At 37.8% G+C, this 13,423-nt stretch overlaps 1 protein-coding gene across 3 annotated transcripts in view; it reads right to left on the bottom strand.

Moving 5' to 3' along the window:
* The window catches only part of LOC103132670 (conglutinin-like), a 2,996-nt gene extending 1,763 nt beyond the window's left edge, over positions 1–1,233 (bottom strand). Inside the window, exons 1-5 of one of the 3 annotated variants that reach the window (XM_016667514.1) lie at positions 1,134–1,233; positions 644–813; positions 425–487; positions 234–269; positions 44–79 (exon numbers count right to left, since the gene is read on the bottom strand). In XM_016667514.1, the coding sequence (XP_016523000.1) occupies positions 44–79; positions 234–269; positions 425–487; positions 644–791 (283 nt within the window). In that variant the 5' untranslated portion in view covers positions 792–813; positions 1,134–1,233. The remainder of the gene's footprint in view (positions 1–43; positions 80–233; positions 270–424; positions 488–643; positions 814–1,133) is intronic. The other 2 variants (XM_016667515.1, XM_016667516.1) reach the window with 2 other exon arrangements.
* Between the last annotated feature and the right edge of the window lie 12,190 nt (positions 1,234–13,423).

Here is a 13,423-nt window from a genome sequence, read left to right as displayed (position 1 = left end):
TAGCTCTTCAGAAAAACTTTTTCTTTGCTTTGTGAGCTGATACCCATTGCTCCAGTTGGTCCAGATGGTCCAGCTACTCCTGAATCCAAAATGAGATGAAGCAATCTTCACTGGACATGAAAAAAATTAAGAATTTGGCTACAGTATTTTTCATTGCTCTTCTCTTTCTACATATTTTTTGTTCTATTTTTAGCTCTAAAGAAAAACTTTTTCTTTGCTTTGTGAGCTGATACCCATTGCTCCAGTTGGTCCAGATGGTCCAGCTACTCCTGAATCCAAAAAGAGATGAAGCAATCTTCACTGGACATGAAAAAAAATTAAGAATTTGGCTACAGTATTTTTCATTGCTCTTCTCTTTCTACATATTTTTTGTTCTATTTTTAGCTCTTCAGAAAAACTTTTATTTTGCTTTGTGAGCTGATACCTCGTTGTCCAGGTAGTCCAACAATCCCACGTTCTCCATTTTCTCCCTTACTTCCAGGAAACCCTGAATCCAAAAAGAGATGAAGAAATCTTTATTGATCATGAAAGAAATGAAGAATTTGGCTACAGGATTTTTTATTACTCTTCTCATTCTACAGACTTTTCTTGTTCTATTTTTAGCTCTTCGGAAAAACTTTTTCTTTGCTTTGTGAGCTGATACCTGGTGTTCCATACGCTCCAGGTGCTCCAGGTTCTCCAGGTGGTCCAGGAAGTCCTCTGTCACCTTTCTGACCAGGGGGACCCGGCAGCTGACTGAGGCTCATGGGAACCATCAGACAGAAAACACAGAAGAGAAAACAAAGCCTCATATTCTCAGTTTAGTGTTGGATTCTGTAAAAAATGAGTTAAATTTGATACTTAGTTTGAAAGATAATTTTCTCAACAAAAAAGATGCTGTCTTTTCTGTCTTTTATCAGTTCAGACACACATTTAAACATTTAATCCTGTTAAAACAGAGATTTACAGTCATTGTGTTACGTCTTTCCAAGGCGAACATTAAAAATGCTCAAGGGTTGAAGTCACCAGTAAATGAGATTGTGAATGTCCTTTTTCCTTTTTTGAAGTACAAGTATTGTAGTTTTTAACATGCAAGGCTAATTTTAAAAAGAAACTGTACAATGATAAAAATTTAATAATAAAAAAAAACTCACCGTCAGAATGTGATCGTCCAGAACGTGCTGCTGCTTTGCTGTTCAAAAACCTTCTGATGTGGATGAAGATTGAGGAACATGAGATCCAGCCCAGAGGAAAAGATACTTAGTCAAGAATGATAAACAACATACAAAAGATAAGCAGAGAATTCCTGTGGTCTGACAAAATATCATTCCATGGCAAACCAGCAGCACATTCTGGATGATCACATTTTCACAGTGAGTTCTTGTTAGTTTTCTGTCATTGTACCGTTTTTGATTGACATTATTTATGTAGAAGTTCCTGGATTTCCTGGAATCCCAGGTAACAGCTCGTTAGGTAGACACATTCGAGTCAGAGAAACACTAATAATTTGGAGAAGGATGGGAGAAAGAACTAAAAGACCTCCTCTGTTTGTGTAAATTAACCTGCCAAGTAAAGATTTCTTCATGTTTTTTGTACTGGGTTCCCTGGACCTCCTGGACCCGTCACCATGTGTGGTCGAGGTGATGGATATGTGCTGGAACAAATACTAATCTGTCAAAACTACCAATTCACCCAGCCTGTTTACTTCCAGGAGGAAACAGAGGAAACTACATGAGGAAAATCATGCAGAGTAAATGTGTAGAGAGCTGATGCCACGATGAAGAAAGGTTTTTGTTATCAGGTGACAGTAGTGCTGATCACAACCTCTACGATTATCAGATCTAAAGTATATCCAGGTAAATTGAAGATAAATATAGAAAAGCACATGAAAATGAAAAAAACCCAACAACATCTGGTTAACCTCTATATAACAGAACAGCAGCATGGCAATGTTAAGTTTAAATATAACATTATAACATGTGATGCTCCCCACAGTATGGAGGGAAACAACACACAGAGGTACTTATGGATATTTACAACATCAGGAATTTCATTGCTAATATCAACATTTGTTCCTGTGTCCTTCACTAAATATTCAAAAGAACAAGGTGTGATTTGGGTTTTTTATTTAATGCAATAAAGTCAAACCGGTTTTCAATCTAAAAAGTTGAATCTGAGATCAAACCTACGAAGTAAAATAGAAAAAAAAACTGTGAGCCGCTCCTGATCAAGGCTTCAGAAATCTGTTTTTTTTGGAGATTTTGTTAAATTTGTTATGAACATAAAGTAATTCATCTTCTGACATGAACAACCAATTTTTTTATTTTAATGATAAAAAAAAAGCAGAGAAGTAAACTAACTTCTAACTTTAGATGTGAAAGTTCACTGTAGAAACTTTCTGCTTGTTTTCTATGTGTTAACATTCTTTACTAATCATCTTTTTCTCTGGGTGGATATCAAATGTATGACTCCAAAATCTTCATCCACATGAGTTTCAAACAGAAAAGCAGCAGATCGCATTTTGACAGTAAGTTTTTTTTTTTTATTTAGATCTTTTTATCATGTTTATTTTACCTTTTAGTCATTAGAAATCCCAAACAGAATCTCATTTGCTACAATACTTTTCTTACTTTTTGGCCTCTGTCTTGTGAACATGTGACAGAAAGTAATTTACTGCAAACTTCTAGTTTAATTGTGTGATTATATTATTGCTAGATGAATTGATCAAATATCAATGATGTTTGATTGAAAAACAGAAAAACAGAATAGGAAAAATTAACAAAAGATTTTTTCAAAGAATACGACAAATCTTCTTCTTGAAGATTTGTTTTCTGTTTTCTGCGTGATGGTCCCCCTGATGGTAAAGGTGTCAGAGAACCACCTGGATCACCTGGTAACACACATAAAGGAAAGCTTTTTGACGACTTAAAGATGAAACAAAAACAATTTGGAGAAGAACAGGAGAAAGAAAATACTGTAACCACACTCTTCTTCTCAAACAACCTGACCAATAAAATGTATTCATGCTTTTCGTACTAAGACACCACTGGAAACCATGGACAACGCGGAGCACCTGGACCACCTGGACCTGTTGTTGTGTGTGGACGATGTGATGGCTGTTTGCTGAAACTGACTTGAATAAATAAAGTTATGGTGACATTTCATTCACTGATTCTTCAACACAACAGTAGAACAGAACCAAAACACTATATTATAAACATCCAAAACTCTGGCATTTTTCACTGCCATGTGAATTATTAGAGAAATTATACAGTGAATAACTAGTGAAAAATATTTCTGAGCTGCAGCCAAATGAACTTTGGTCATGAAACTTGTTCTGTTTTATCCAGAGATCTCTGATTCTTTCAGACGGGATGTTGAAGGACTGATGAAGATCACCGCTAAGCTGGACTTTGGTGGGTTTTCTATTCAAGTTTGATCAGCCAATAAGTCAACCAGCAAAAGATTTACTAGGGTTTCCGAGGATCTAATGTTTTCCTGCATGTCTGATTTTGATTTTACACATAATGTAGGATCTATTGAAAATGTGAGTTTACACATTTTCCATCCATGTATAACAAACATCTAAATATCTACATGCAGCAAAGTTAATAGAAGATCAAAAGCAGTGATTTAGAGGACAGTGCCATGATTATTTCAAGTGCTCACAAGACAAGTGACATTGATTTTCTGTGCTGTTCTAGAATTATAATTTGCCTGTTCTTTTCACAATGGCAGTTCAGTCCATGTTGGCCACGCTCCCACATATTGAAATAATATTTACACCAGCCTTGTTTGGCTCTACACTTTTCTCTCTTAAGTGGGGGACAGTTGCTTAAAGTGCAGGCGGTTTCCTGTAAGCTTCATAGTGTTGCATACGACACAGAGAAATGTAACATGGGGTAACATCTACGAAATCAACACAGTCCACGGCTCCAGGAAGCAATAGTTTCTCAACAGCCGAGAGCTCAGGCCTGGTTGTTACCTAGGATGCACCGATCCTCTTTTTTCACTTCCAATACCAAGACAGACATCTGAGTTTTAGCATTGGCCGATACTGGCCCGATACAGAAAAAACTGTGCTGAACTGACTTTAAAAAAGTCTGTTTTTAAACTCTGCACCATTACAGCACACTTAAATACACCAATAGCTTCAGAAATTTTGTTTAAATGTAAAAAAAACAACAAAACTTTTAGTTGTTCAGTCAGTACAATTAGGAGTAGAACAACCAATGTAAAATAAATAATAAACAAACTGAAACTGGCAAAAATAATCGGTTGACTACACTGATCAAACGTAAAAAACTAAACAAATATACGGCAACAAATATTCTTTAAAATAGTGCAGAAAGTGGAATTAGATATTCTAAATTTTAACTAAATAATAAACTTATACAGTGGTTTGGTAAAACCATTTACATACTATGGAGAAAACAGAACTAAAGATCAATCTCAACTAAGCCCAAAACAATCCAGCTGAACCTGAAATCCCTTCCTTTCTGACAAGCACACAGATTTTAACCCCCCTGCTTCCTCAACACTTTTCCTCAGACAGGAAGAGGCAAAAAAACAGAAACTTAACAACGGAATAAATTCTGAAAATCACATTCCCATACTCCTTACTATATTAAGTTTATTGAACAAAGTAGATTAATTAAATTGCTAAAATACGTAACACATAACACCAGTAAATGAAGCGACTGTAAACAAATTTACTGACTAACATAGATGTTAGCCAGGGAAGCTTAAAGCACATTTCTGCTTTTTCTCATGAAATTTGAGACGGTTTAAACTTTGAGTCAGTTCCCCCTTCAGTCCCTTACTACTTAAGGTCTTTCAGAGAACAACATGATGCATTGCTTACATTTGTAGGAATGCTTGCGACATGTTTATCCGCTCACAGTTAATTCCTGTTTCGGCATGAAGAGATGGGGAAACGTTAAACTCACTACAACATTTTGGCATATTTCCAACAAAAGAACCAAACAGTCGACAGAAATAAAACACAGGGATGTTGATGAAAAGAAAACATCTTTCAGAAAGTTAATTTTCTATGGTGGGGATAAATATTTTAAAATGTGTTTTTGACACCAAAACGTTTTAGATACTTGTTAATGTTATTTGTTATCATCCATTTATAAAAGTCACATGCTGACAAAAAAATGAAGGTATTTCATACAAAATAGGAATGCAGTAGAAATAGACAAATAGCCACGAAGTCCACTTTGTTTTCTTTTTTTTTTTTATCTATGAAATAACCATCTTAAAGCTATATCCAGCAGCATATTCAGCATATCGCGCTTCTACTTCTGATACAGCAAGTTCTTTTATGCTGATTTCTGTGTTTTTAAGTAAGTTTTATTATTCATTATTTTTAAAGAGAAACTGTATATTGTTGCTAAGATATAAAGCAGCTTCAGAGTTTTAAACAAGAGTACATGTGGGCTCTTGGTAAGATCGCAACCAGGTCCGTTAGCGCGTGGCTCGCTTTATTCTCGATAATGTCAAATGAGATTTGGGTTTTTAGTTGTAAGAAAATAACACAGAAACATGAGACGTACACACCGATGCACGTTTGAAGTCTGAGCAGTGTTTTATCTATATTTCAGTTCTGCAAGTCCGACAAGATGAGGCTCCCCGTCTCATTTTGGAATCGTTTTGTTGGTGACAGACATCGGCCATTGTCAGTATCCATGTGTTCACCATCCATATTGCAGCAGAGGGCCGATGGGACCTCCAGGTGAGTGACAAAACTTTCCTTGTAAAGACCACGTCTGTAAAATATGTCAGAAAATACAGAACGGTAACGCAATAAAAACATCGGGATAAAGTTTGTTTTGGTCTGTGGACTGCAAAGACGGCACCGAGCGACTGCACCTAAACGCCCCACAACGTCTGACGCAGTGACGTTGGTTCCAAAGCTCTATTGGCCAATAGAAGACATAGAAGGCAGCTCTCCTCATTAACATAACGATGCAGCAGAAATACAGCAAACGGAAAAACAGCGAACAGAAATACAGCGAGCAGAAAAGGGTAAAGCAAAAAAAGGCAAAGCAAAAAAAAACAAAAACAAAAAACACAATTTTTCTTGACGGAAACTCATGTGTAAGGAAAAGGAAAAACTAAATATATATTTATGCTTTTAATTCTTATCAAAATATATATTTATTCCTTTATTTATAATTGGGGCCTGCCTATAGCAATGCATAGGGAAGAGCAGTCACTGCCTCCATGCATTGCATGTTCTACACCCGTCTCTTTATTTTTTCTTCTATATTTATTCTTCCACCACCGTTTATGTGGCTCGTACCGCTGCGTGCCCACCCACAAAAGTGGTATCAAATCGTGCGGCTATCACTTTTATCGAGTTACGATGGCGACGTAAAAAGCGAAAAACGAGCGAAATTTCCAACTGCCGAACCTTTGTTCGGCAGTTGGAAAGTGTCAGTTAAGTGTCAGTTACACTTAACTGACACCAACTGCCGCTTTTTTAGAGTGAGAAAAAGAGTGGAATTTTGACCCCAAAATGATTTTGAAATCGCTCTCATGGCCGCAAAACTTGTACTATTGGTATGAAAGTTGGTCATGAAATCGCACTGAATGCCTGCTCTGGTAAAATGTTTTCAAAATTTCTCTAGGGCTTACGGTTTTCTGTCAAGGTGCTTCAGAGTGAAATCATATGACAGGGTACCTTCAGGCACTCAACCATTCATTTTCAGACTTTTCTGAAAAATTTCTGAGCTCAGCGCACACCATGTTTCTCTTATTGCTGCTATTTCTGTGAGTGACCTACAGATATGAATCGCGGTACTAAATGAGACGACAAATAGCCCTCTCATATGCTTCAAACGGTTTTTGGATCGGCCTTACGGATCCTGAACGGGAAACAGTTGTTCGGACTGCTTTTTTCATTAAAACTCAAGATAGAAATCCTTCTCCAGCTGTCTGTCTCACACACACAGGGCAGTTGGCTGAGCATCGATCGCTATAGCAACAGAATACAGAGAAAGGCAGAGCTGCTGGTTTGGACTACAAACCAGCAGCCATAACTGCCATAGTTACTGAGTCTATGGCCAAGACTCAGTTAAAACAGAGGCCTGAGCAGCATGTCAGAACTACAACATGGCGGAACTGTCTGTTACTATAGAGGAGGAGTTGGCTGGTATTCTGAACTACTTGTGCTTTGTGCATTATATAACTGATTTAACCCAATCACTATTACACATGGAATTAGTGTGGCCATTTCAAATGAAGCTTATGAAAAATTTCAAAATAAAAGCCTTGACAATTTTTATATCATGTAATTGCTCTTTCTTGCATTAGATAGCTTTTAAAAAAATCCTCTGTTACACATGAGATTAGTGTTGCCATTTCAAATGAAGCTTACTGAAAGTTTCAAAATAAAAGCCTGCATACTCACCTCACGTCAGTGCACCGCCTATGGCAGTGCAATAATATTAAACTTTTTTTTACGCTTTTTTTCTCAGGATAGTGACATTAGCACAAACATTACCATTTCACTGCCGCCCACTAGTGCACTGCCTTGCACGCATTAGCCTTTTACCTAAAATAACCTATTAGTTGATTTTCTTACTTATTTGCCATGTTTAGTATACTGAATGGAGTAAGTCAATGACATAGAACATGCTAGTGATGCCCCACATGCTACTGATAGTCTTCATGCTAACATTAGCATTTTGTCAAATATTAGTTTATGCATTAATTTTAACATACTGAATGGTACAAGTACAGCTTAGTCCACATGCTTCTGACTCATCACAGGTTATTGACTGCATTGAAGCTTTCTTTAGCAATGCTAATTTTTAGCATCAGAACGCTGGGTCCAAACCGACGGGCACACTTTGGCAGGCCCCATTTAAATTTCTTCAGGAATTTTCTAGTAAACTTATTTATTCTTCTTCCGTCACCCTTAATGCGACTCGTACGGCTGTGTGCTCTGTGCACCCCCACAAAAGTGGTATCAAAACATTCAGCTTGATCCCAAGGAGGGAGCTACTACTTTTAGTGGGATTTGGAGTTGAAATGGCGACATAAATAGCAAAAAACGAGGCAGGATGTTTCATAAGGATAGGATTTTTTTTCAAAGGATCTGTCTGACACACACACACACACACACACACACACACACACACACACAGCACAGTGGATTTCTGACTTTAACTAGCGATATTTATTTTATTGGTCTCAAAGTCCCTATTGGTCCCTATTGGTCTCAAAGTCGGTCATGACATAGATACACATGCCTTCTCCCGTAAAATGTTTTCAAAATTTTTCTAGGGCTTATTGTTTTTTTTGTCAAGGTCCTGCAGACCGACAGCGAGATCTCATAAGGATAGAAACAGTTGACAGTTGAATTGCTCTTTAGAACTACAATGACTGAAGGTTGGAACTACAACATATCATCGATGCCTGAGCCCAGCAATACAAAGATATTACATTTAGATCAACTGCCAACCTAGAAAACATTTTATTAAAAAATAAAACTTTTTTAAACACATGGCTACAAAGAGACCTTTAAATATTTGGAAGGATTTTACTCTCAAAAATGGAAAGTCTATCAAGACTCATTTATCCATCTTATTACTTAGAAATTTCCTATAAAATAATTAAAAAGTTAATCAAAATCATTTTAATGTCATTTGGAAAAACAAACATCACTACATTAGAAAAGATATTATAAGATCACTAGAAGAAGCAGGCCTCAATGCAATTGATTTTGACTCGGTAAACAGTTGCTTAAAACTTCGATGGTTACAAAACTTTCTGAAACATTCCGAGAGCTTTTGGTTTAGCCTCCCTGCTAAAATCTTTTTAATCTTTGGTGGGGTAGAATTCCTTTTAAAATGTGACTTTGAAATTAATAAACTTCCAGTTGAACTTCACCAAATTTTACCAACAAGTCCTTCAATATTGGAAATTAACCTTTAAGCATAACCTGTCCCCCCATAACACTCCTATTTGGAATAATAGATGCATCTTAATAAAGAAAAAAAATCCTTTTATTTTGAAGAATGGCCTGTTCAACATTTCATGGATGACAGAAGGAAAATTTTGAACTTTGAAGAATTCCAGCATAAATATAATTTTACCTGCACTAAAAAAGAATTTCGAGCTGTAATTAAAGCTATCTGTCAGGCTTTGATTAACACAGTACAAGGTTCGTTATTTTATACAGTCTCAGTACCATGGCTTTACCCACTGTTTATCCAAGACTACATTTTTATAGACAAAAACTGCAACAGTAAATTTTAAGAACAGTCATTATCCAAAAGACTTTCCCTTCCCTCTTGAAAAGAAGAAATTTACTTAAAGAATTTTCTTTTAGTGCATGAAAAAAATGTGATGCAGCTATTTAAATTTCCCTTTAACCCCCAAAACAAAGGAAATTAATTATAAAATATTAGTTAATATTTATCCATGTAAAGAATACTACTTCAGACTAAAATTTTATATTGAGGCAAATGACTCTGCCTTTTGACGTAGAACCTTTGCAACATTTATCATTTTCTTTCAGTTATGCATCTAAATTTTGGAAGGATCTTCATAATTGGTTGCTGACTAATAATTTAAATATTCCAACTTTAACTTACAGCAATATTAAATTTGGCATTTATATTTTGGACACAAAATTGTAATATATCATTAATAACCTGATCATTACGGCCAAATATTATTACACAAATGTAAAAAAAAAAAAACACGCAAATTAACCCCAATCTTTGATCTTAACTAAAAGAAATGTCACTTCTGTTCAACTCTGTGAAAATGGTTGAGACAAAGAATGCAACTCTGCTGTGTAGTAGTTTGTCCTATTTGATTTTTGGCATTTATCCATTTCATGATTAAGACCCTGTACAATAATTCCAGTTATTCAGTTTATTACACTTTCTTTATTTTCTAATAATAATCACCTGTTGTGTCATATAACGTTCATGTCATTCTGTAACCCCTTTGTTTCTTACTCAGCAGGAGTAAGAAACAAGTGACTAGGAGTGACTACTGACTCCTCACTCAAGTTACTGTATAAAAAGTATATGTGCTTGTAAGATTTGGCTGTTTGGCTGTTAAAGTAGAAACAGCCAGGAGACTGGAAAGGCTTTGTTTTCCGGTCTCCTGGAAAGCAGACCGGAAAGATTTTGACTGTCCAACATTGGTTGGACAGTCAAAATGTCACAAATTGACGCTGATTCATTAACAAAGTCCCAAATTAGACAAATGACAAGAGATGAATTGGCTCTTGTGGTTATGGATTTTTTGCAAAGGATTAAAGAAAAATCTGCATTGCTGATTAAGGAGAACGTACTGCAGGAGAATTTGGAAAAAGCTCATGTACAAATTGAGCTTCTAAATGAGAAAATCAATTCACTAACCAAAGACCTAAACTGGTCTCTCAAGCAAAACAAATACCTGGAACGTCAGCAAATCCCAAAGTCACAACATGAGGTAGAGATCCGGAGTTCCCACAGGACTCAGTTGTTGTCTGAGATAAAAGACTACAAAAATAAAGTTAAAGAGCTTCAAGCCTCTTTAAAAAACCTCGAGAGGGACTCAAAACTGCAGGTTGAGAAGATTGAGGCAGAAAAACGGCAAACGGTGTCTGAAATCACAGCATACCAAGCAAAGGTTGAAAAGCAACAAAGTGAAGTGAAGAGACTTGAGGCTGAGGTGTCCCGAAAAATTGACGAAATCGGCATGAAGAATAATGAGCTTTTGAAAGAAAAAGAGAAGTGCAGACTTCTTGAAGCCAGGGTAAAAGCTCTGGAAAAGTATTTGAAAGAGGCAGAGAAAGAAAATAAAATTCTTGAGAAGAAACTTCCCAGAACCCCAATGGAGGAAGCCATAGAAAGAACTAAGCAAGAGTTTAAGGCAAGGGTCGATTTATCTTCATGCGCATTGTGACAGCTGACCCTACTGTCACACAGACCTGAATGGTAATCATTTTGTTTGTTTTATCCTTTACATTAATTTAGACATCAATTAGTGAATAGTTTAGATTTTTATTAAAAATTATTTTCATTAGTCTGACCTTTTAGTTAACTATTTGCAGTGCACACATTTAGTTAACTTTATTTGTCAGTTCTTTATATTTTTGTTAAGAGCAACAAATTAATTTCTTTGTTTTGAGTTGCCAGTTTCCTTTGGAGCTGCTGGAGGGTCACAGAAGAGCTCCGGCTAATTGACGTCCTTATATGGCTGGCAAAACCTCCTCAGCGGGCCGTTCCATTTGTTTGCCAGGGGACGGGGAAATTTGGTTTTCTTTAATTTAATTTGACCATTTCTTTAATGTTTCTTCTGTTTGGTAGTTTCAGTCTAATGTTTGTTTAATTTAAAGATTTGGAATTGTATTTGTTTAAGTTTTTGCATGTTTAAATTACCCCTTGTGTGTCAGCAGTGGTCTGATCAGCCACTATTTAAGTTCCCCTCATGTCTTGTTTGTTAGGTCAGTTTTGTGCTTGTGTTCTTTGTGTTACCACCTGAGTTGTAGTTTGTTATGTTGACCTCAGTTTTGGGCCCAATTATTCATTGTTTGATTATTTTTGAACTTTTTTGTAATAAATTAAGATTATTTTTTGAATTCCATTCAGCGTCTCTCTGGCTGGTTAATGTGAGAACCCTCACACACATTAACTGTGGAGAAAAAGCGAAACAGGACATTAAAAGAAAGTCTGGCGAAAAAAGAACAGGAGGTGAATAAACTCATGGAGCAGCAGGCTGAGACCTCCAAGCTATTAGACTTACAGCAACAGAAAGAGGCTCTGGCTGTGAAACAAAGTTTAGCCCACACAGAATATGATTGGAGAGACCTGAAGAAAGAAAATAAATCCTTAAATTATCAGCTAAAGTTACTATCCGAAACCAGGTAGAGAGATCAACATCACATTAAAGAAGTCACCAGCCAAGTGCGTAAGATGACAGAATTGTACTGGAGTGAGAAGATGCAACATGAGAATTTGAAGGAAACCATCAAGCGCAAAGGGGCTAAGGTAGAAGATGAAATTGCTTTGAAAGGACCTAATGATCAAAGTAAAGTTGAAACACAAACAAACGCTAAACAACTCAAACCTCTACCACCGATCCAGGAAAATAAACCGCAGCTACCAAAAACAAACTCAATACGTAATCAAAGAATTCTGGTTCTGCGGGAAGGAAAGGTAGAGGCAGCCTTTAATGATGAAAGCTTCACGACACAAGCAAAGCTGAAGCCAACAACCCCCAGCAAAAGGAAGCCTGAAATGCGGCCTTATACATCGGCAGGCAGGAAGGTTTCTTCCACGGAAACTGAGGGGAGAAAAATGAGCAGCCCAGAGTGCCACAGTAGATAACGGTATAGGGGTTAAACGCGATTCCCTCTTCACACGGGTTCACTACCTGTGGGAGAGACAAAGGGAATGGCAGCTAAAGATGGGAGACCTTGGTGGTCTGATCCTGAGCTACAGAAGCTCCGGTATCAGTGTCTGGTCCTCATTCCCGGCAGTAACTCGGGTTCGTTTCTGGTGAGAGTTGGACTCCGCCAAGGCCGCTTTGTCACTAATTCTGTTCAATATTTTTATTGACAGAATTTTTAGGCACAGCCAAGGTGTTGAGGGGATCCGATTTGGTGGCCTTAAGATCACATCATCTGCTTTTTGCGGAAGATGTGGTCCTACTGCGTTCATCAGGTCATGATCTACAGCTCTACTGGAGCGATTCGCAGCCAAGTGCAAAGTGGCCGGGATGAGGATCAGTGCCTCCAAATCCGAGGCCATGTTCTTGAGCTGGAAAATCTGGTTAGGATGCCTCCTGGATGCCTCCCTGGTGAGTGAGGTATTTCAGGCACGTCCCACCAAGAGACGGCCAAAGGGAAGACCCAGGACATGATGGAGGGACTATGTTTCTCTGCTGATGTGGGAACTCCCCCAGTGCTTTCTTTGAGTCTCCTAGAGCTTTCTCTGAGTTACCTAGTGCTCCCTCTGAGTCTCCTAGTGGTCCCCCTGAGACTCCTAGTGCTCCCTCTGAGTCTCCTAGTGCTCCCTCTGAGTCTCCTAGAGCTTTCTCTGAGTCTCCACCTCTAAGTAATTCCCTGAGTTTCCTAGTGCTCCCTCTCAGTCTCCTACTGCTCTCTCTGAGTCTCCTACTGCTCTCTCTGAGTACCCTAGAGCTCTCTTTGAGTCTCCTAGTGCTTCCTCTGAGTCCTCACCTCTTAGTGTTCCCCTTAGTTTCTTAGTGTTCCCTCTGAGTCTCCTAGTGCTCCCTCTGAGTCTCCTACTGTTCTCTCTGAGTCCCCTAGTGCTCCCTGAGTTTCCTCGCGCTTCCCTGAGTCTCCTAGTGCTCCGCCTGAGTCTCCAAGTGCTCCCTGAGTCTCCTAGCACTTTCTCTGAGTCTCCTAGTGCTCCCTCTGAGTTTTCTAGTGCTCCCTCTGAGTTTCCTAGTGCTCCCTCTGAGT

The sequence above is a fragment of the Poecilia formosa genome, unplaced genomic scaffold, assembly GCF_000485575.1.
Source record: "Poecilia formosa unplaced genomic scaffold, Poecilia_formosa-5.1.2 Scaffold1202, whole genome shotgun sequence".
NCBI lineage: Eukaryota > Metazoa > Chordata > Actinopteri > Cyprinodontiformes > Poeciliidae > Poecilia > Poecilia formosa.
This window is presented reverse-complemented; position numbering and strand designations above follow the sequence as displayed.